Here is a 25,101-nt window from a genome sequence, read left to right as displayed (position 1 = left end):
TCTGCTGGTGAGAGGTTAGGGACATCAGTGGTGTCAGCATCCCCACACAGTGCTCCCCAAGAGCATCCTCACACAGTGCTCCCCCAGAGCATCTCCACGCAGTGCTCCCCCAGAGCCAGTGCTCCTCCTTTTCTAGCCCAGCTATTTCTGTAGTCACCACACGTTCCTGCCCACCATAAGGCAGTCTTGAGGATAAGACACACGCCATCTTTTACTTTCCCATTGCATCCAGCACAGAGTAGAAGCAAGTATTTGCTTTTTATTGCTAAACCTCCTCAGTTTGAAAATCAGCTGCTAGTCAGCAGGCATCCTAACATGTCTAGGCTGGGAAAAACACATTTGTATAATCATCTTGGCTAGCTAAAGTCTGGCAGACACTTAACTGGTCAGTAATTCAGCTCTGGCTGCCCAGGGCGCCACAGAGCTTGTAATGATACACCTTTCAATAGAATAGTCTTTTTGAGTAGCAGGACTGTCTTTTTCTCTTTAAAGCAAGTGGATTGGTTATATTGCTTCTTAACCAATAAGTCACACTCTTTTCCATGGTTCAAAGTTAAGCTTTTATTCAGTTTTAAATTAAAAAAATAAATTTCATTATTAAATAGTGAGATGAGTCTAACTAATGTTCAGAGAGTTTGTTACTCAGGAGCCAGGGACACAATGAATGGGAGAAGATCACCTAAACTAAAATTATTAGTGTTGTGGTGTTTGTGAAAATTTCAACAGTGGCGTGATTCCAAAGAAACTAAAATACAAAGTTTTAAACGTGTACAATGGAGGGAAAAGTGAACCACTTATCCTACTACAACCAGAAGCTCCTTTCCCAGTGCCAGTCAGTGTGGTCATTATACCACAGTGCTAATGTCATCAGGCTCATCTGCCTTCTTTTGCCTGCTCGGCAGGGATTTCAAGTATTCAAGGTGTCTCCGAGCATCCTCCTGATTCTGCCTCACATAATATACCACATAAGAGATCACCATGGTGAACCAGCCAAACATGGTGACGAGCATGGCGTAGTCAGTGGTCTTTTTAGGGAGGTTACAAAGGTCAGCATCATTGGCAGAGTTGAGGAACGGCCTCCCAGCATGCTCATCCAACACTGAGGTCTTGCAAATTACATTGTGTGCTGTCTCATGATTGGATGCCATGCTCCTCAGAACTTGCTGGAGAGTGCAGTCACAATGCCAGGGGTTGTTGGCAATTCTGGCCCTAGCCTTCAGATTATTGAAGGCATTTTTATGCACGCTTTGAATCCTGTTGTCAGACAGGTCCAGGGTCTGCAAGGTTTCTGCTACTCCTTTGAATGCATGCTCATCGATAAACTCAATGCCGTTTTTGGACAGGTTGAGAACTCTCAGTTGATGGAGGTCCTTAAAAATCTCATTAGGGATGGATGTGATCTGATTGGAGTCCAGGTAGAGCAAAACTGTTTCCGGAGGGAGATCTCTGGGTATTTCCTTGAGATTTGCATTGCTACAGGTGACATTTAAACCCCCAGAGGAAGAACAAAGGCAGCCTTTGGGACACATACTGGCAGAATGAAAGCACAGTATCATCAGAACAAAGCTTTGGAGGAGAAGACACATGGAGAGGGAACGGGATAGCCACAGGTCGACCAGATTCATTCTGGAATCTCAGCATAATCACGAGTCCATTCCTCATTTACTCCGAGTGCTGCAATTGTCTGACCACACTCTGGACTTCCTTCCCGGGTGGTTCAAAAGGATGCAGCTAGCACACAGCCTTCGTTATTCCTGTCCTTGCTTGGAAACCTAAAGGAAAGGGAGGCAGATGCAATTAGCTCCTTTGCAAGGAGAGGTGCACGGCAATTAAAAAAGGCCCTCAGGTGTCTGGCCTTCTGCAGGGCTAGGAAGGGGAGTGAGGCAGGTAATTTCCGTCAAGGCCACTGGAGGTTTCCCCATGTAATGGGAATCTCCTGCTGAAATCCCTAGTGCTGAGAAGAGACTCTCAGCAGAGGTCAACATTTCCACATCCCATCACCTTGTTTTCAGCAGGGCAGAATTAGAACAAACTTCTCCTATCTCTTTACTCCACTCCTGGACCTTTCTATGGCCGTAAAATTGAATCTCAGCTTTTACCCTCCATAATGGAGGCATTATGCAATTCAGTCCTGCATGTGGGCAGCAACAAGAACTGATACCTGTATTTCCAAGTTAATGATCATAGACAAAAATGTCTGTCATGGGCTTTGAGAAGATACTCAATGTGGAATATTGTCTCTAAAGAAACATCTGTCTTCAGAAGTAGACGGATGCCTCTGACCTCCCCTGCTGGATGTTGCTGGGGGCAAACATCATGTGGAGCCTCCACAAGAACTGCTTTCTCTCTCAGCTCCTGAGACGACACTGTACCTGAGAGGATGCTCACACTGCATCCCAAAGGATTCTCTGGCTGTTTCCTAAACAACATATCCTCTGCCCAACTCAAACAAGGCACACTGCTGTAAGGCTTTTTATAGAAAAGAAGATACTTAAGAAATACTGGCTTCTAGGGCATACCCAATAGGCTATTTGTTCTTTTGCTGATGCTTGCCCATACACACACACATACATACATACCATATATATTATTCATATACATATTTTTATATATGCTGTTATAAATGTGAGTGTACTATGTGTGCATAAACACACATATACAAGCAGCCATGGAAATTCCCCAATAAATATTTTTCTTTCTTATATGTATTATATATGTTATATATACATATATCCACATACACACAGACATTGTTAGCTTTGGAAAGAAGTGTGGGAATTGCAAAACTGAGTAGCATTAACAATATTGTAGTTTTTCCTCAACAGCAGAGAGCAGAGGAGAGAATACAGTCCAACATTCAGAACTACCCCATGATAGCAGCTCACAGGAGAAATGAATGGATCTTATGAGATTATGTGTCTTGTGAAAGGTCAAATAGCTTGTAGGTGTAAAGACAGGAATCCTGCCAGGGTCTTTGCTCTGACTCATCCGTCTCACCTCTCTTTCCGCTACCCCCATGGCTCCCTCCACTCCCATCTGCTCCAGAAGTGCACGCAGGTTCCACAGAGCGCTGTTTTTAGGGATTTACATTACTATTATATTGTAGCCAGAATCTCTGTGCTTTGGGTCTTGATACATTTTGGGAACCTTATGGAGCTCGACTGAGGGGCCGCGAATGGTGAAGGAACCACAGTTGACTTCAGAACCATCCTTTCAGGATTCAGGGAAGAGTAAATACCTTCACTCTCAGCAGTGAACACCAAATAGCTTTGTGCAAGCATATCTTTTCTCGAGATCCCAGATGGATAAATTCATAGGGAAACAATTCCAAATGTTACCAAACTCACAGAAAGGATGATTAATGTGAGCTGGAAACATAATGAATTGGGTTGTTAATCATGGAAAAATTAGATTAACAACAACAGAATGGCATGGATGTGCTTTTGGAGTTCTGCATGCCTGGAGTGCCAGAAAGCAAGAAGGAAGGAGCCCAGCACACTGGGCAGCCAGTGGGTCTTTGTTTTCCTTGAGTCCATTAAACAGCAGAAAACATAAAGGAAGGAGCCCCAGAAGCACCAAGCCCTCTGTCAACACCGTGCTTCATTTGTGGTCAGGGTCCTTCCCTCCCGTGTTCTCTGAAGCTACACTGCAGCATTTGGTAATCTCTAATAATCATCTAGGTGGGAGAGATACCAAGGAACAGGAAAGCGGAGGGGTGTTCAGACAAAACAGAGAGGGGCAGAAGTACAGACTGACGATGACAGGGGGACATGGGGGACACGACAAAAGGGTTTGTTGGTGGAAATAGAGGAAGTCCACATCAACCGAGAGACGTCCATCAACTCAGTGTGTCCATCAGTCACAGACTGACTGAAAGGTGGAAAACTCTTCGGGACCTTCACACTCCTGAGACTTTTTTTAAGTTGATTGATCTGTGAGTAGAGGTGTTCCTTAGTTCAGAGTATGAATTCCTTTAGGGTACAGACTTGTGTCTGTCTCATGTGGGAACAACAGTAAATAGTCCATAAGCACTATGTGGTCCAGCTTTAGTCCTTGTTAACATTATTCCATCTCTCTATCATTCCTTTGTCTTTGATTTGATATTATAAAGGCACTTAATTATGAAGTTGATCTGAGAATTGTATGAGGTAATATAGGCAGTGAGAGCTCAGTACTTATCAGCTACAGTTCCTATCTATCACCCTTCTTGGATGTGTACCCACCATCTACATAGTGACTGGCACACTGTAAGATATAAATACTGCCAGTGAATGAATTGATGTGATAGTGAAAAGCTTATCTATGCTTTTTATTACTCACAACAACTGTTACTATCTTTGGCTTAAAAATCAACTCATTAAATGTCTACTGGTTTCATATGCTAACGTGGTGAACCTTGGAAAAACTGAGAACAGGCACCTGAGGAGATGGAAGGATGGATCTTTTTGTTATCAAACTCCTCTAGACTTGGCAATGGTTTCTCTAGAATAACCATTTCAATAGTCGTGGTCACATAAGAAATGGGTCTGAATCACACTGAGGTCTCAGCATAAGAGTGCAGTCCATCTTAAGAGGGGACCCCTTGTCCCCAAGGGTCTATCCATGCATGGAATGCTTGTTAAGAAAACTAATACAGAGCATCTTTTTCTTCCAGAGATGTTGGCTCCAAACAAGTGTCTAATTTTCTAACTGTGATATTTGAAAAATGAAGAAAGAATAAAGCCTTTTGAGACTAACTAGATGGCTCAGCTATTGTGACTTGGTTTATACCCCAACCTGGAATATGATGACAAGAGACACAGAATGTGGAGAGCTGCTATGGGCTGAATATTTATGGACTCTGATGACTCATGTGTTGAAATTGAATACAAATACAAGGGTAACACAAACATATCTGTGGAAGAATAGATCCCGCATGGGCAGCACGGTACCTGTATAAGCATTTCCAGAGAAAGTTTTGTCTCTGCACTATGTGAGGACACACAGAGAGTACTATCTTTGAACTAGGATATGAGCCTCCACTGTATATAAAAATCTTTTGTGACCTTGATCGATCTTGGATATCCTATTATCCAGAACCGTGAGAAGTGAACTTCTGCTATATCACAAGAACAAGTACATTGACATAGTGTTGAGGAGACACACAGCACAGCCAAAATATTCAATAAAGTGAGGTCATTTTCACGAGGGAGGATGGAAAAGCTGGTGACGCTGATTAACTAGTTCAAAGAGATTGGCAGCATGGCAGGGCCTTAATTTACTACACAAATGGACAACAGCTAGTGAGCAGACGAGGCTCCAAGAGAGAGAGAGAGAGAGAGAGAGAGAGAGAGAGAGAGAGAGAGAGAGAGAGAGAGAGAGAGAGAGAGAGAGATTCTCTCACTGGTTACTGCCTGCAAAGAACAATGCTAAAAGGAGCATAGAAACATGGACCCCTCCCCCAGTTCTGATACAGAACTGGACTCACTAGTCACTGGCTGTCCCTTTGATACGGAACTGGACTCACTAGTCACCGGCTGTCCCTCTGATACAGAACTGGACTCACTAATGGGACAGACCAAGTTCAAAAGCACCTTTCCTAGCTCAAAACTCCTCTGCACACCCCAATTCACTGGACTCCATTATCTCTGTTCACTGATCCCTTTGCCCATGACAATCAGAAAGCCATGATGTTTCCAAATGTGATGTCTAGCTGTGACCTGTGCCCAAAAGAGGATCATTTTATCCCAAGACTCAAGCCTTGCTCACATTTTCTAACCACATAAGCTTATGAGCTACTAGATGAATGCTGGGGTTGGGTGACAGCCATTAAACACCCTTTCCATAATGAAGAAAACCAAGTCTACTTAGCAGACAGTTCCCTCAGAGCTGACTGCTTCTCCCCATCTTGTTTTCTATTTCTTTCTTGTGATTAAGAGATAGGCAGTATTGTTGAGAGGGGCTAACCTAAGAATCATCACGAACCGTTACAGAAGAAACTGACGTTACTTACTGCGTTTTGAACAACACTGCTTCCAGTCAGGGGGATTTGGTTAAAAGGTAAAAGTCACAAAGCAAGAAAGCCTCTAAAAGCACAATCTAGAAGTCAAATCAATGGGGGAAATATCACATAATTATATACATTCATAGTTTCTCTGTGTCAGAAAGTTAGACCACGCACAAGTCAAGGGGAAGATGATAAGACAAAGGGTTTGTGTTTGTGTATTTTTAACTTACAGAAAATATAATATACACACATATATTACACGCCATATAAACCAAAAAATATCACTACCAGTAAAACAAACTTAGTTGAGGCATCTATGGTCTCTTTTAAAAATAGAAATGACATCTAATGTCAGCAAGCGTGAGAAACAAAACATCCTCAGCCCCTTCTGAGTGCAGAGAGCAGTGAACTCTTTCCACAAACATCAGCATCCTAAATTTAGAGACAAGCTTCGCGGATGCAGTGATAGCAAAGGATGACCCTAAAAATAGCTTGGTAAAGGAGGTTCTTACAGTAGAATCACATGCATGTACAATGTTTTTAAAAGAGGAAACATCCAAATGAAAATATGCATTCACTCTGCTCCCATAGGCTCAGACAATTTCCAAACGGAGAAGTTAGTGATGGCTAACTCTTAGCAGACAGTGGGACTGAGAGCCTGCCAGAAGAAAGACTGCATATTATCTACTGTGTGGTTTGAAATTCTCATGGCACAAAACTGCTGTAAACATTTAAACAATAATAGTACAAAGGTACCATGGAATAACTAGAAAACTAACCCAATGCAGTTAGTTAGCAGGTTGTTCTCCTCATGCAAGGGCTGGACAGTGGCAGCCCAGGGAACTAGGGCAGATCACATTTCAGGATGACAGATTGAAACATCAATGCAAAGATAAAAATGTGAGCTACACCCTGCAGCAACCAGCCTGGAGCCTCTCCATAATGCCAGCTGGGGTTAATCATTCCATGAAGGGCCTCAGCGCTCCCTGAGACCCCAGTTTCTGCTTCTGTAGTATCCCAACTGCCACTTCTCATCACTTTCTGGCCTAATAACTACTTACCTATTACAATTACTAGATTACATGATCACAGAGAGTATTCAGTGTCTTACCATTGTCACATTAGTCATAATAGTAAAAAATTATTGAAATGAACTTGGATCTGTTCTCATTTCATCATACACAGTTACCATTTGACATTTATTACATGCCAGGCATTTGCTTAGAGATGCACCCATCTAGCAGTTTGGTAACTAAAATTTTGACCAGGGTTCTGGGAAAATGGATATAGAATTCCCGAGTGAGGGTTTAAAGTTACCATATGATGCTTGACTGACACATGTCATGGCAGTCTAACATCTTCTAACCTACTTGAAGGATGAAAAGGGTCCAAAGGCACCTCAGTCATCATCTTCTCCAAGGGTAGTTTATCCCATGACCTTGGGGGTTGGTGGTTTGTGGAGGAGTGTGATCTAGAATCTGAGTCAGGTCAATATGTCACTTGGAGGTGGTCTTGGTGATATTTGGAGGTTGAATGGCCCTGCTCCTTAATGTGTAAACAGAGATGTTAAACTGGCTACTATGGGTCAGATATGGTCACCAAAGACAAAGATGTCCTGTGAAACAGAACTATATAGTTTCCAGGGTGAAAGTGCCCCAGCAACAAGAAAATAAAGGAGAATCCTGAATCCTAACCAAGGAATGTCCATGCTTAGGTTTAGATGTATGGACAGCTGGAATTCATATGGTCCCAGAGTCATGAAACCATAAAACGGGACTGTGTTATGTTTTCCATAAATCTTCCTTCTATTTGTACTTCCAAGGGCAACTGATATTGCACCTGACATGGGAGTGGAGTGAGTAGGACAGAGAGGAGAAAACCATTACCCTTTCCTCTTTTAAACAAAAGATTACAGGGAAAAGTTGAACATAAGATTCAATGTTATAATTAATCTTCTAGAATAAATTTGTACTTTGGTTTAAAGTAAGTTTGTCCCTTAAAATGATGGGAAGGTTATCTACTACCTTATGCTAATCACGAAACTATGGGGCTGAATGGTGTTCTCATTCAGAGCCTGAGAACAAGCAAAGGAATGGAGATTAAGGGAATGCCGGGGAAGAAGTAGAATGACATTTTCTCAGGGATGGACAAAGGTCCTCACAACTCTGTAGGAGCAGCTGTGCCCCTGGTGTGATGACCAAATGGATACTTGCATAGGTTATAGCCTGTTTGTGGGGCATCTGCTCAGTGTCAGAAGTAGAACCTCGAGTCTAGCATTTCAGCCTTGGTGGAGTATGACACCGAAGCACACTGGACTAATTCTCAGTCATGCTCCTCCATTTCCTGGTCATCTAATTCCACTAAAATGGGCAATGCCAGCCTAGACACAGTTTGTCTCAATATAAACTGCTATGTGTCATAATAATGATGGTGGTAGAGAGGAGGGAAGAATACTTTTAGGACAGAACTCAGAATAACAGACATGCTTCAACAGAGCTTAGATTACAGACATATCAGCACAGAACTCAGATCTCCAACCCACTCAGGCCAGAACCCTGGATTCCAGAAGTCATGAAGGAAAGAACTGGGAACCTAGATTCCCCCCAAGACAGAATCTGGATCTTAGATGTCCTCTAGGACAGAAGATAGACCCTTGATGGCCCCCAGATAAAACCTGGTATCCTGGGTGTTCCCAGGTAAGAATCTGGACTCTGTATGTCTTCAGGACACAACCTGGACCCCAGATGTCCCCCAAGACAGAACTCCAACCTCCGATCTCTTTGGGACAGATTCTGGACTCGAGATGCTCCCCAGGCTAGTTGCCATCCACTGTGAACTTGATTTGTGCCTCTCTTTGCCTTCTCATTTCCAATACTGAGAACCTGTAAATGTAAGTGCTGAGTTTTAATGCCAAACCAACTCTCTGAATCTTCTGAGTGAGTCTGGTAAAATTGAGACTACATGCCCTCAACTTCTCTTGTGAGGCCCTCATAGTCCACTCTGACATCACAATGGCATGAGACTCATCTGTTCTTATTCCAGTCAGCTGTAGTACAGCTTTTCCCTGCCTACAACCTTCCTCACAGAATATATCTTGTGCTGGTTGGTTTTATGTCAACTTCACACAAGCTAGAGTCATCAGAGAGAAAGGAGCCTCAGTTGAGGAAATGATTACATAAGATCCAGTTGTAGGGCACTTTCTTAACTAATGATTGATGAAGGAGGGCCTAGCCCATTGTGGTCCTGAGTTCTATAAAAAAGTAGACTGAACAAGCCAGTAAGCAGCACCCCACCATGGCCTCTGCATCAGCTCCTGCTTCTAGGTTCTTGCCCTGTTTGAGTTCCTGTCTTGATTTCCTTCAACAATGGACTAAGATGTGGAAGTGTAAGTCAAATAAACTTTTTCCTCCCCAATTTGCTTTTGGTCATGGTTTCATCACATCACATAACACCCTAACTAGGAAACATCTTGTGTGTCCTAAGTGAACCCTTGAGACAGTAGGAAAAATCTGACTCTTCTGAACATCTTGCCTCCTCCCTACACGCTCTGATGGTCACACTGCCCAGAAGGGTTTCAAAGTTCTTCTTGTCCATGAATTCACTAGAAAAACAAATAAAGAGTCCAGGACACTTTTTTTAGCCAAGAATTTTTTCCTGCTGTGGGTTCAGAGCACAGGGTAAAGATATTTCCATGTCTTGACTAATATCCATAATTATTATACAGCACAAAGTAAGTTTATGAGATTAAGTGGGAACCATCACCTTGGCTTTTTTCTGCTCCCCTATTATTATTTCTCAGCATGTGCTTACATATCTACAGTAGTGAGAGCTTTGGAAACTTTTAAAATATAATCTCCATAAATTAAGCTTTCACTGTCTTACCAGAGTGCAGGTTGCTTGAAGGTCGCTTTTACAGAGACCTAACTGATGCTGGATTCAGATGTAGCTCTGTGTTGATGAGTGTCTTTTACGTTTTTTAAAATGCCTTATCCTTATTAACCCTGACCCCTATCTATTTTATATTAAATTGATAATAGTCACTGACTTGGAAGGGGAAGCATGATATTGAGATCCCAAACCAAGGTCAAATCCCAGCTCCACAAGGAGCCATGTCCAGGAATCTAGCACATCACTTACTCCCACACTTCAGATGCTTTAGTACCAACCCAATACAGAAAGAATAAAGCAAAAACATCAACAGCATCCTCAGTGCTGTCAGAGTTTCCAGGATGTTCAAGGGAAAGATGTTTCCAGAAGATTTAGTCAAGAGGATTCTCTGTCTTAGATTTCAATAGTTGTGACAAAAAAAAAAAAAACACATAATTTTATTGGATGATTTCAGTTATTTTCTTCTACATAAAGGAAATGGTTTGCACCTCACTCATGTCAGGACAAACTCCCACCGGAATCCAGTTGAGATGAAAGAATTACACTAATACAGAACTGGAGGCACTCTAGAGTGAACGGTTACAGAAGGAAAACTAACACAGGACAACATAAAAGGAAACCACGGCAACAACAGGAAGACAGGACACACAACTTCCAGGAGGGAAAGCTACTTCACAAAGACGTCGGGAAAAAACGGGTTTCCAACTTAAAAAGGGGGGTGGGGGCTGAAAAGCTGATATTACTTGAAGAGCTGGGGAAGCCTAATCGCAGACTGAGTTTTAGATGCTATTGCACCAACTTGAAATTTCCTGGGCTTCGTGATGATGTGTGTAGGACAGAGATGGTCCGTCCTCTCAGGATCCATGCAGAAGTACTGGGAATGAGTCTTCCGAACAAACAACTGTTCAGCAAACCAAACGGCACTTGTCCGTGAGTAGAGAGGCCCAGGGAGCAGAGGCTGTCACAACAGGCAAGGGAATGCCAGGATTGACAAAGGTCATTGTAACAAATCTTTTTTCAACTTCTCTGAAAGATTTTTTTTTTCAGATGAAAATCTAGTGTAAGGGAGCTACTAAGACATATAGAAAAGAACCCCAAGAAAAGAAGAGGTCCTCTCAGTGCTGTGGGCATGTCTCAACAATCCTAGAGTTAGACATCAGTTCCTTTGAGTTTCCAAATGGAAACCCAGGGAGAAGTAAGCAGAGATCCTTTGTGATTGTGCTGTATAATCCCAGGACTTGTGCACATTGCTCTGTTTGTCATATGAGGGATGGACATAGTTTTACTTGGTGAACACAGCTATTATGGGTTGGTCCCTTTCTCTCAATCATCTGGCTTTTCTTATCTGAACTTGGGATATTAGTGGTTCCCATACCATGTGACATGGTAAGTATTGAAACAGCAGGAACCAAACACAGAGCAGCTTCAGTCATGTGATAAACTGTCTGTAGTGATGGTCACCTGCCATCAGACTTATAAATGTTAGGCATCTGGCCGACTTGAAGAGGAGAAAAGCGGATGGTAGGTACATGCTCACCAAATAGGCAGGGGGTAGATTCGTGTTGAGTAAAAAATGGAGGCTGTATCTCAGTGGCTGTGTCTCACGCTATTTAGAATGTCCCTTGGACACATAACCTTAAAGCTGAAGTTAGATTCTTCCAACCATACCGGAAATGGCATAAGAAGCCAGGCCACTTCCCCTGCTGCTACACATGAGTGACAGCTACCACCTTAATAAGCAGGTAAGGGAATGAATCACAGTGACCTTTTGACCTCGGCACATATGCAGAAGAGTGAGATGAAAGGAAGGTGGTGCCCAGGGGGAGGAACTTAACAATGACGTCATAAGAAGGAGGTAAAAAAAATATTCTTCAAAGTCTACAACACAGGACCCAGGGGGCTGTGCCTATAAAGAAGATCTGAGTGGCCATAGTGAAAAATTAATCTGTAGCAGAAAAATAGAATGGTAAAGCAAATTCAGAATGCAATGAGTAAAGGGAGGAGGGGATACTTGGAAGCTAACAGTATGTGGACACCTACTGTGTACAAGGCACCAGATGCCTGATTTTAGAAATGGAAACGAGAACCTCAGAACTGCTCTTACTCAGAGATGTCTCATGTCTGACCTGAGACAATTTATGATGAGGTTTGGAACTTTTTTTTTTTTTTTTTTTTTTTTTGGTTTTTTCGAGACAGGGTTTCTCTATGTAGCTTTGCACCTTTCCTGGAACTCACTTTGGAGACCAGGCTGGCCTCGAACTCACAGAGATCCACCTGGCTCTGCCTCCCGAGTGCTGGGATTAAAGGCGTGCACCACCACTGCCCGGCCTAGGTTTGTGACTTCTGAGCTGATACTATTGAGATGAGATACTGAACTTTGAGTTGATTATCTGAGTAGAGCCATTCTGAGGTTGCTGGGAAATAATGTGTATATTTTATATGGAGGATTGATGTGAAGCATTCGGATAGCCCTGCAGGAAAGAAACAAAGGGAGATTCAACAGAGAAAAAAAGATTCTCTGACTACTGAGCTAGAGAATAAAGTGATGAGGTCAGAAATCCAGCCACCACTAGAAGCTGGAAACACAAAGAATGGATTCTCCCTTGCAGTCTCTGGCAAGGGTGTGGCTGTCTAGCAAGTTGATGTCTTCTTTGGAAACACACTTGAAGTTTATTAAGAAAATGTTTTATATAGATTTAAACATAAACATTAAGAGATTGGAGGGAAGAGATATGTAAGACATGGAGAGTAGCACCATAGTACCCATTCTCGGCTGAGTGTGGGCTTCTCAAGAAAGAAATTCTTACCTTAATATGCTCTTGGTGGCCTTTGAAACCAATGATCAAAGTGTTAAATTAATACAAATATTTTGACATGCTTATTTTGAACTAAACAACTTTCACTTGAGTAAATGAGCTTTCAAAATGCTTGTTGGTGTTTTGTACAGGTTTACAGGCTGACAAGATAAAAACAGCACCAGAACCCTTACATGCACAAGTTACACAGAGGTTAGGACATGCATTTTGACTGTACATAGAGTTCTTAATCTTGCTTAGGATGGTTTTTTTGTTCTTGTTCTGGACACTGGGTTTCACTATGTATCCAGGCTGTCCTCAAGCTTGCTATCCCCAATGTTAGCCTCCTGAAAGCTGGGATTACAAACACACATCATCATACCTGAGAAGCAAGTTGACTTTTGCCTACTGAAGCCAATGTCAGTCTTCTGCCTCTGAAACCACCATAAAAGGATAGATGCATGTTAGTTTAGGTGTCAAATGTGTGACAACTTGTTGCATAAGCCTCGGGGACCTAATACAACAATGAAGGAGAATGGAAGTTGAAGGCACTTCTATTGAACAGCTCTCCACATGGGTAAAGAACTTCTGCTATAATTGAGTACATGTTTTAGCTCCGAGTTTCCAGGCTTCCAAATGAAGAAAGTAAAAGTGTCAGAGTGGAAAATATTTGTTTTCCAATATATAGAAGGATGATCAGTTATTAGAAGATATAAACATGTTCAAATATCAGGATCTTCACAAAATCCTGGGAAAGAATATTGAAAACATAACTCACAAAACTCTTTTGGTTAAGCATTGAGAAGAAATCAAAGTCTGTTAGAGACTTTCTATACCATGAAAAGCTACGTTACTAACTAAGGATGCTGGGCATTATAGATTAGAATGAAAGCAAGGTGGGACAGAAAATGAGGCAGAGCAAACATTTCTCCACAGAGAAGATTTTACAAAGTTGGCCTCACATCTGACTAGAAATGATGCTAGCATGGGACAACTGGTCCAGACGAGCAGTCCAGGAGACAACATTCTAGAGAGTTCTGCAGGTCTATGTTTATCCCAGGCCAGGACTCAAGCAGACCACAGTGGATTTCTCACGGGCTTTCTAAGCACCAGCGGAGACAAACTTGTATGAATTGTTAACACAAAATTTCACAAGTCTTATTGTAAAACAGATTTTCTTTTACATTAGGAATTGTTCTGTTCAACAAATCAAATTCATTCTTTCAGGCATGTAAATTTTTTTTATAATTGCCAGCTAATCAAGTTTGTGTATCTGTATTTTTCAAAGTCCTAAATGGCCATGACTTGTTAACCCCAGCAAAGGGGGGCTTTATACAATATATATATATATATATATATATATATATATATATATATATATATATATATATATATAAAATTAATACATTAACTTTTGGTTAGATATTTGTACTGTCTCCCATATTTTGCTACTGAACTGATATCAAATGGAAACATTCTATTCATGATCCGTATCATTGGAAAGCCACTGAATAACACAATGGATGGTGGCTTTAGATTGGGAGATTTGTCACACTTGTCCAGTTTGTCATCTGTGCTGATAGCATAGAAAATGGACCATGCAGAGCTGGGCTAGCCCCTGGGGAAGAAGTCTCTTGAAGAGGCTGGGTCACTTCCTTTATGTCTAGCCCATCATAGCTGTGGAATCTGATGGGGACACCACCCCAGTCTATTCACTTCCTGTGTAAGAGGAGATCAGGAGGCCAGAGTGCTAATTCTCTTATCAAAACTGTATTTTAAGAAACCTGTTGGCATTGAGATGAGGACTCAGTAGGTGAAGTGTTTGCTGTGCAAGCGTGAGGAACAGAACTTCCTGCCCTGAAGCCCAGTGAAAATCAGGTGTGAAGTGCATGGTTGTCATCCCAGCACTAGATGGAGGTAAAAGGGCCCCTGACGCTGGTTGGCTACCCAGTCTAGCTGCATTGGAAAGCCATAGGTGAGGAGAGATTAGAAGGAAATCATCCAGTGTTGACCTCAGGCCCCCACATGCATACACACCTGTACACACACACACACACACACACACACACACACACACACACACACACACTGGCAAGAGCTTTCCAAGGATGAATAAACACTAACAAGACCTCCAGGAGAAGGCTCTGGCAGCTAACTTATGTTGTAAACATTTGTCATAAGCATGATTAGAATCCAGACAATAAAGAAAAGGATTGGCCTGTCAACCCTGACTACTAACCTATTCTCATTTAGGACCTACAGAGGATAAATGTGCATTGGAGACATAGTTATCCTTACCATTTAGCCACCCTGGACATTTCAAACTTTCTGAAAAGTACAGAGGAGATGGCACAGGCCAGAATCTATACAAATCCAGGTTCCTCTCTCAGTTCCCATTCCAGCTGAGGCCCCAGGGCAAGCCAATGTTCCTATCTCAGACCTTACTCCATAAGGAGTATATTCCCTATTTGATTCTTACAGGCACCAGTGGAGCAGTGCATTATGGTCTGATATATCTGGACATCTGGATAGAGATCAGAACAACTTTGCATTTTTAAAGGGTTCTATAGGATTCCAGGTGTCTACAAGTTGCACCAAATGAATATCCTATAGTCATCCTGCTGGTTTTGAGAATAACAGTGGGCATCAGTCCGTTAGAGTTTCTGAGAATCAACACCATACTAACTTATAACCCAGATTTTCCCCACATAGTATTGTATTCACATAGTACCACACTCTGAATTCGGAATGAACTGAATGGCATCAACACTCCCTCACTACCGCTAGTGATGCTCCTTACTTCACCAACATGCTCTGGGGGAGTGTGAGGTGAAGGGCTTGCATGGGTCCAGTTGCACACTTCATCAGTACCAATCTGTGCAGTACTACCGTGAGAAACACCTGCCCAGCTAAGGCCTACCCAAGCAGAGAAGAGAAAACAATAACCTGCAGCTATGGCTCAGGGCTGGATTTTTGTTCAGTTAAAGCAAAGTCCCTTGATTAACACAATCCATGCCTCTAATAATGAGAACGAAAGGGCTATTGCTGCTTGAATTGTATACTTTGTTATTTCCTCTTCTTTGGTCACCACTTTCGTTGAACATTTACAATCCTAACATTTGGGCATGAGAGAAGTTCAAGGTCATCCTTGCTGACATTTTGAGTTTGAAGGCACCTGAGCTACATAAGACCCTATCCAAACAAAATAAAACAATGACCACAATGCATTGGCTGGGCCTGATGGATATATGAATTCAGGACTGTAATCTCAATTATTCAGGGATGCTGAGGCAGGAAGGTCACAAGTTTAAGGTCACCCCAGGCTACAGAATGAGGACAAAGCCAGCCTGGATAACTTGGAGAGACTGTCTCAAATTAAAAAGTAAAAATAGAGCTGTGGATACAGCTCAGAGAGCTTGCTTGCACTCATCATCATTCATTATTCAACCAACTAATCAGTTGACAAAAAATTTTAAAGTGAAAAAGAGCCTTGGATTTAGACATGGCTTAGTGTCTAACTTTGTTATCCAACTACCTGCTAATTTTTCATGAGTTAGAGTGCTTTGCTAGTTAATCATTTCATGATTTTTAGGGTGATCTATTTAACATTTCACCTCAGCATTTCTACCTGTAAAATGTCTTTAGAAATACTTATTTCTAATGCTTATTCCTCATACTATAATAGCCACTCCCCTTTGCAATGTGATCTTAGGTCTCTTCTTACCCAGGGATAGAATCTTGAATCTACCCGGCTAAAGACTTGCTTTAGCTACAGCAGCAGGGAGAAGTGACGGAGTTATAGGTATGATTTCTGAGTCCCTCTGCAAGGGTTTCTGTACTCTTGCTCTTCTCCTGAGGACCCTGCCAAGACATACATTAGCACACTACATGGAGCCTGCTGGATGATGGAAGGCCACATTATGTGGAAGCCAACTCTTCCACCTGAAGTATTTAAGCCTGAGCTCTCTCAGCTTCATATATATAAGATAGTCCAGCCTGGGTCATCAGATGCAGTTACCTAATCTTTATCTGACCCATCTGAGTGAGCCAATGAGACCAGAACCAAGCTACCCACACATGTGAATGATGACAAGTGCCTTTCAGATATTTATTATGTAGATAATAATACACATGACCATCTTACTAATTAAATACCTTAATATACTTGTTCCTTATCACATGCATGACTGGTACTTGTTTACAGTCAACAACTAATAAGTGTATGCTCCTTAACGAAGTGTAAGGGAGTCCTTATTCACAAGTGCTGTCATTGCTCACTGCTGAAGGACATCAGCAATTCCACTGTCATTAGAAAACAAATTACTTAATTCTATTTGCTGACCATCACAGTCAATAATATTCTGGGTTGTTATGGTAACCTCTGAGCAGTCCAGAAAACCTGACACATAGATGAAAGATATTCATGCAATCTGAAGGTCAAACTTGAATAACAAATTGAAATACTGTTTGCTCATGAATCCCTGATGTCTAGAACAATGGGTGATGTGGAGACATGCACCTTGTGCAGGCTTGGATGAAGAGATTTGGAGTAAGGCTGTGGAAACACCAGTCCCTTCACTGTGATTGTGTTGGTCCCCCTGTGAGTGAGCAGAGAGCCACAGAAGCCCTTTCTGCTTCCGAGTTCTTTAAGGATAAAGTGAGATTATTTAGATAAGACACCTGAACAGAACCTGGATCTAGTCTGTGGACAATGAATCTGAATTATGTGCCTTTGTTGAATTGTTTTTGTTTCCGATGTGATCTTAGAAACAGAGCCTATGTTTCTCTCCAGCTCTCAGACTCACCCTGCAAACACAAATGTCAAAGGAAGCAAAGGCTATAGAAAACCAGTGGGAATTTAACATCATGTCTTGGTGGTCCTATGCTACAAGTGCAATAAATAACAATTTGTCAATTCAGGCCTCACTGCCACCAGGCATCTGGTATGAAATCCCATCTCCCACTAAACAGAGTCCTCGCTACCCTGGAAACACATGGAGTACTCTCTTATTTGTACTTGGGTCATTTCCTTTCTGTGAGCCTTATCCAGAGCTGTGACCTCACATGATTCCCTCTGAAGCATCCAATGATACAGAGACTGAAGCCTGTTCCTGACCTCAATCAGGGATGAATAAGGAAGTCACAGTTCTCAGCTTATCCATCCACCACCTGTTCTTCTTAATCAGGGATTCAAATATTTGGGCAGAGGCAGGGAAGTGAGTGAAGGCCTGGCATGGAGGCCGATTACATGAATGGTGTATAAAAAGGAAAGCCAGCAAAGTCCAGGATCGTCTCATACTCAAAGCAGGCCATTTGGCTGGACAGCTGTCCTTCCCAGAGCCACCGCTCATCACGTTGAACTGAAAGCCTCCAATCTGCCTGCAGAATCAACTGGCATAAAACCATCGCCAACATCCGTGTAATAGCCTTTTGATTTCAGATTCAGGTTTTCATTTTGCGAAGCACCTGCAAGTGCATTTTAAAACCCCACCTTCTCCATGATTGCATGGAGGATCATGGGAGGTCGAAGTTGATCTTATAGGTTCCATCTTGTGATTTATACTTTCAAATAAGCTGATCCCCTTAAAGACAATACAGAGTATAAACCCTCTGATTAATAGCCCTGGGCAGGGCATTCACAGAGCTGTCAGTGGACCTTCAGTTCTGACACGAGGGTCAGAGACAGGCCACCTCTGCTTACCTATGATTGCAGTGAGCCCAGGAAGCAGTCATTTTTTTTAGGTCAGGGGTATGGGTCCTTTCCATGCTGCACCTCTATTTTCTCAGGTAAATATAGATACTATTTTCCAACCGAAAGTAATCATTCACTAGAAAGAACCCCTCAAATCAAAAAAGAAAATTTGATCTGAGATTGCTATCTTCTGTGTCCTGTGCAGTGCATCAAAGCTGTACTGGGAAACACATGGCCCTGAGTTGGTACAACTCTCCTCTGGGAAGCACCCGGAAAAATTAACAGCCACCCGGGGACTTGGCTTTGTCAACAACACACCAAATCAAACTTTCCAAGTCCTTTAATTGTCTTCCTGAAGTAGTGAAGACGGTCCCTGCCTCCTTGCTCACACCTAACTAAAGAGCTCTTCTGCATTTTCCTAGGGACTCTACTGTAAACTGACCAGGGGGGAGAGAGCAAGGAATGGTGGCAGGAATCTATTCAGGGGAAGCTGAGAGCCCAGGAGAAGGAAGCAAGGCACAGCAGTAAAACCCATCCTGTCTCCTCTGAATGCTTGCATAAACTCTGAAAGCAGACCATCAGTACTGACACCTTGTTCTAAGTCTCACTGCTTGTGGTACAGTTGCACAAAAATGATGGAGGGAGGGATGGACAGAGAGCTACTATTGAGAGCCATTTCCCATACAATTGTGTGCAAAATGAAAACAGAGAGCCCAGTGCACCAGGAAACGGAGGCGGCAGGAGCCTCACGAAGGCTCCTATCGGGCCGGTTGGAATTTAGTGTCTTGTTCTGGAAAGGCCATCTGCCTTCTGCTGGCCTCTGCCTCTCCAGTGGTTTCCTTTGCTTTTCCTTTGCCTCACCTGTTGGTGGCTCACAGAAGTTGAGTCAACATGAAGATGCAGAATGACAATGCCATGTTACAGAGACAATCTTTATATGCAGTCAGCTCACACATGGGTTTGGCCAGGTCCAGCTATCTCATTTTTACCCTGAGTTACAGCTTGTGAGGACCGGGAGAACACATCTGGCATGGTGTCCCAGACTCCTTCACTTATGAACAACGGGCTGAGGAGCATGGCTCACTGAGCACCTCTTTCCCTTTCACTGTCTTGAGTTCAACAATTCTTAGTGTCACAGATGGGAAGTTTGGACAGAGTAGAACAAGACATCCATGCATGGTCCGGACAGCAGAGCGTCTGAATACCACAGCTGTCGGCATCCCCAGGACTGCCAGGGGCTGACGGCACAGCACATGCTCAGGACAAGCTGTTCAATGAAGGATTTAGTAGACAATAATGGGGCAGAAGATCTCATGAACCTAAAATGCTCATGGGAAGAGCTGGTCTTGACACTACCCAAGGCTGCCTTTGCCTCCTCTGAGCTGTGTGCAGTCCACAGGGAAACAAGTGAGGAAGGGAAGAACATGAAGCCACTTACTGAGAGCTGTTCCTCACAAACTTAGATTCAAAATAGAAACAGAGAGCCTAACTCTGTAATCAGTCAGGACTGATTCCGGTGTCCAAAGCACTGTTTCCAATCCTGTAGCACAGGCCTTGCCCACAAATTTCAGAAGTACACATTTGAAATGTGAAGGCAACATACTCACAGGGAGTGAAAGGCAAGGATAGATGGGCCTTTAAAGGGATCTCTTCCTCTTTCAGTGTGTTTGGAGGGAAGGACATCATCACGGACCCTGGGCAGATGGAGTGACTGCATACACAGCGTTCCCATGTTTAGATGCTGGGCCCCGAGGCCCAGCATTTTCCTGCAAACTGAAATACCTGGCATTTGTCTGTGATGGGAAAACTGAAGCTCTGGTCACATGGAGAGCTGACACTCGCCAAGTAGAAGAGTCAGTTCACAACAGACTAGCACTAAAGTGGGAGCAGACGCCACACTTGCAGCTCGGTTGCTGGAGCTGCCCAGGGGCTGGAAAGTGTGCTCCAGGCCGTGATTATGGGGATGAGCTGGGGACAGCCATTGCCCTCTGCTAGTGCTGGCACGTCATTCTTCCCCAGGTTAAGCTTTCCCCCAGCCCAAAGGAGCAGCTTTATTCTTCCTGTGGTCTTCTATTTAAAATGTGGGCCTGGTCCCTTCTTCAGGGGATCATTCTTTGCTGGCCAGAAAAGGGTAAATGTTGTGGTGGTTGGAGGACATGGGCTTAGTTTTAAGCGTCCACTGTTCTGGTTTTGTCCTGTTGTTGTGACAAACACTGTGACCGAAACACTTCAGAGGAGGAAAGAGTTTGTTTGCTTACACTGCCAAGTCACAATCCGTCACTGAGAGGAGTCAGGGCAGGAACTTCAGGCAGGAATCAGGAAGCAAGAGCCATGGAGGAATGCTGTCTTCTGGCACTCTCTGGCTTCTTCTCAAGCTCATGCTCAGCTAGCTTTCTTATATAAGGTCCAGAAACACCTCTTAGGAATGGCACTACCCACATTGTACTCGACCCTCCTATAGCAACCATCAAGACAAATACTAAAAGAAACAGACACAAGTCAATCTGATCTAGGCAATTTCCCCACTGAGACACTTTCAGATGCCTCTAGGCTATGTTGAGTATACAGCTGAAGCTAACGAGGACATTCGCCTCATTACTATTTGCAATATTTTAAATGCTTCACTAGCCTATATTAATTATACACAATAGTGAGTTTCATGCAAACATACAACATATGTTGATCATACTCACCCCCATTATCCTATCTTGTCTCCCAGTCTTAGAGCATTCATGTTATCTTTACAGGGATGTCAGCAACACCCGAGTCTCATTTGAGATGGCCACAGTGAAAGCTTCAATGAGATATCTTTACAAAAACAAAGCAAGAAAGAATTTGCAAAGGATCTGTCTGGAGGCTGCAGGAAAGCCATCTGCTTGTGTGGCTGCTCTGCTCAGTAACCAGGGATGGATGAGCTAAGGCTGCATGAGGTGACAGAGTCAAGGCCAGTTTTTAACTATGTCAACTGTGGATTACCTCACCCTTTCCAATCTGTCTCCTTGGTGGTCCCTGGTCATTTTTGTCACTCATTATCACCAGTCCCAGAGGGAAGGCAGAGGAAAGGAAGAGTGATGAAATTCAAGTGAGTCAGTTCAGCCACTTGTATGCTGCTCAGCTCCCAGTGCACACAGGGAGGAGGCTGCAGTCAGGGCCGCTGTGGTTACAATTCTCTGTATTATTCCCATCCGTCCCCTGTGCTGCCAGGCAATCTTGAGTGGGCTGTATGGAAATGATCTGTGGGATGAAAGAAGGAAGGGGGAGCTCTCTCCCTGTGAAGCTTCTTCAAAGAGGGAAGGGGTGTAATGCTCTGAGCAGCATGTCACAGAGAACAGCCAAGCTCTTATTAAACAAACCCATGTTTGGATGCACACGATCTCATCAACAGCACAGGAAATGGAAATGCAAAGAGAGCCCTGATTGTCACAGCCGCAAGAAGATAGTGAAGGGTCCCTAATGACCAGAATAAGAACCACAAAGGCAGAAGTAAACAGGCCACATTAAATCATTACAGAGTTGGAAATAGGAGAAAATACAGCAAAACTTTAAACCACTGTACTGTCACTGATACACGTGGGGTGCTGAGGGCACAACCTAGAGAAGATAAATTACTTTCTTTACTCTAGGCTTATTGACTAGAGCAGAGGCAGATTGGTCAACAATCTCCTACTTTCTCTGTCATGGTACCCAATGGGGTACCGTTGGGTATGTGAGCACCCTGTAACGAGGGCTTGACAACACAGGAAGGGCTAGAAGCGGACAGTTCCGTGGCATTGGCTTCTTTAGCATGTCTCTGTGATAGACACCCACAGAGCCTCCAGGAACAGCCACAGCCAGTGAGTGACAATCAAAAGGAATCGGGCCTGGACATCTCAGCCCAGCTAGAGTTCCCTTGCAGAGGACCTGGGGTCAGTTCCAAGAACCTGTATGGGTGCTAGTCTAAATCTTGAGCTGCTGTGAGGTGGGCTATGTCTGTCGTGGGGCTGCATCAAAGCCACTGTTTCCCCCTCTCCAGTCCCATCCATCCCAACTGTTAGTTGTCAGGGTCCTTTCCAGTAAACTTCCTGTGTGGCAAACCCTGCCCTCGGCTTTCTAGAATCCAGACAGACAGCTGTTCATTTGTTTACTGTACTGCAATGAATCCAGCTCACCACTTCCTTCTTAGTTTAAGAGTTATTTTATTATGTTATATAAAATTGGTATTTGCCACAAAAGAGAGACTCTGTTACTCATTTTTAAAAAAACAACACGCAAGGTGGAATGGGGAAGGACTCGGGGGAGAAGGCTATGGTTGATGAAGGAGACCAAGCAAGCATTCTGAGCTTCTAGTACTATAAGAAGCAAAGCTGAAGCTGGGTAAGAAATGAGATCACTAAGAACCAACAGCTATGCCATTCATTTAAAATGGAGTCCATACTGGGCCAGAGCACTGGGGAAAGGAGAGATACGGGGATGGGTGTGATGTGGGGAGACCCCAGCTGCTCGTTTTGGCTAAGCCTGAGAACATGATAGTTTCTCTCTAGGGGAGCTATTGGCAATATACATTTAACAAATGCTTGCCACCAGAGAAAGACATTGCAACTGAGAAGCTGAGTGGCCCCTTTGACGTGGGGCATCTGAGCATACTTCACCCCTGTACCACTGAATGGCATCAGGTTCAGGCTCCAGATCTGAAAGGAATAAAGATCAGTGAACACAACACCTTTCTGAATTACTTGATAGAAAATTTCTACCAACTGATGTGACTAAGTAGAGCAAGGGATGGGTGGAAAATAGTATTCACAGTACGAGGTGCTTTTGAATAAAATGAACAGAGGTATAACTACTCTATGCACCCTGTCTTTGTTCCAGCTCTTGCAAAGAAGGATCCTGATGCCGTCTTCCATGTGGATGGTGTCCCAGCATCACCACACTCCTTTAAGAAGGGCAAAGTATCATTCAGGGCTGATTCTCCTAGGACACTGAGAATCACCCTTCTCTACTCTTCTTGGTATGGTCATGGAAACCCCCGGGGTTAATGAATTCTGAATATAACTTGTGTGAGCTTTTGCCCTCCCTCAAGTTAACATACATTTTTGCCAGCCTCCCTAAGCCAGGGTGTAACTGGGAAGTGCCGGTCTCCAGGCCAGGCTTGAGACCACGAATGAGAATGAAATTCCCCTCTTGTGAGGAACCGTGATTTGGAGCACATTATTGCCACTGTGAAGTCTACGTTCTGCAGACAGAGATGGAGACTCAGAGCCATACCGTCGTTGTCCGTGTCACAAGCTAGTGAGACGGTCAGCACTTTGCAGGAAACAGGACACTCAAGGCTAAGAAAGGTGAATTGGAGCTCTTCAAACACCCCCACATATGTGAGGATGGAGTAACAAAGCCACCCCAGGAGAACTCAGGTCTGGGATGCAGCGTGAGAAAGGAGCTCATTCTGAACTTACGTGTTCTCAGAGGGAGAGCTGTGGCTCGAATATTTGTCATCCGACAACAATTACCATTAAAGCACAACTGTCATCGTAGCATCACGAAGATTAGAGACCCATGAGAAAAGAAGATCCATGCCATTGTGAGGGGGCAAGTGAGGCCCCTTCTGTTCTTTGTCCTGTTACCTGCCCTCTAATGGTGCAGGAAGGAAGGCCCTCAGCAGACACTAGACTCTTGGATTTCTCAGCCTTCAGGATTTTGAGAAGTAAATGTCTGTTCACAATAAGTCATTTGGGTATTCGGAACAGCAGCATCAAGTAGACTGCCAAGAGAGGGACTTTTCACTACACCTGCCAGAGATGGAAGCGGTAGAGCAGACACTGCCAACCGGAGACAGCAGCGAGGTGGTGACATGCATCACATGAACAGTCAAGGCCATGGAACTGTCCACCAACCGGCCAGATTCCCAATGCTCCGTGGTCCTTTGATGCCATAGATTGAAATTGACTTGATTTCATGAGAGGCAGTTGGGCTCAGTAGCTCAGTATAATCTGCTCAGCCACTCTTAGTAACTAAAAAGTCTTTGCAGACAGATCTAAAATGTTCTCAACTTTGTTTTCAAGACAGGGGATGCTTCCAAGAAATTGTTCAGCCAGCCATGGTCCTGAGTGAATAACTTGAGCAAATCATCTGAATTGGCTGATTCACCAGCCGAAATGGGATGGATCCATGGCAGGGCCAGCCAGCTGGAAGGAGCCAAGAAAATACTGAAAGGAACGATCTGTGGAATAAGGGTCAGATCTGCCTCACACCAAGATTCACCAGACAAAATGCACCGAAGTGAGAACAGAGGCTTATTCCTGAGAGAGTCTACTGGCATGCCACATCCCAACTCTGCCCAGGCAGGCAAGAGAGCAACACAGAGTAGGCTGTAACACTGGGCCTGATAAAACAGATGGCCAGGGGGCTGGACAGGGTGGTGGGTGGCCTTGTTTTTAGTAGAATGGATTTTAGGCTTGAAGTCTTGAATTAGTTTCACTCCTTGGTAGGGATGTAGTCCTTAAGTAATGTAGGTTTACTCATCCATGACCCTTCTACTCTGTGTTGGACTAAAGCACTGCAAAGCACCTCATGTATTCAGTAGTCTTGGTTATACTCTGAGTCTAGCATGTGCATTTCCTAAGACCATGATGGGGCTAAGGCCTGACTGATAAGCCTGGAACCACCATGGTACAGTTGCAGGATACAAGCTTTGCAACAGCTGGGCAGCCACCTAAACAATATGCTCAGCAGATCAGAAGTCACGTAAGCCAGTGTTCCTCATG

The 25,101-nt window shown here is 43.6% G+C and overlaps 1 protein-coding gene across 3 annotated transcripts in view; it reads right to left on the bottom strand.

Annotated features, from left to right (window-relative positions):
- Nucleotides 1–536: 536 nt before the first annotated feature.
- Nucleotides 537–25,101, bottom strand: part of Lrrc3b (leucine rich repeat containing 3B) — an 85,875-nt gene continuing 61,310 nt past the window's right edge. The window contains exons 1-2 of one of the 3 annotated variants that reach the window (XM_059274192.1): nucleotides 8,756–8,970; nucleotides 537–1,772 (exon numbers count right to left, since the gene is read on the bottom strand). In XM_059274192.1, the coding sequence (XP_059130175.1) occupies nucleotides 846–1,625 (780 nt within the window). In that variant the 5' untranslated portion in view covers nucleotides 1,626–1,772; nucleotides 8,756–8,970 and the 3' untranslated portion in view covers nucleotides 537–845. Of the gene's footprint in view, nucleotides 1,773–8,660; nucleotides 8,971–25,101 lie in introns of those variants that run through there. The other 2 variants (XM_059274193.1, XM_059274194.1) reach the window with 2 other exon arrangements.

Source organism: Peromyscus eremicus, chromosome 9 (assembly GCF_949786415.1).
Source record: "Peromyscus eremicus chromosome 9, PerEre_H2_v1, whole genome shotgun sequence".
Taxonomy (NCBI): Eukaryota; Metazoa; Chordata; class Mammalia; order Rodentia; family Cricetidae; genus Peromyscus; species Peromyscus eremicus.
Note: the sequence above shows the minus strand (reverse complement) of the source record. Positions and strands in the feature narration are given on the sequence as shown.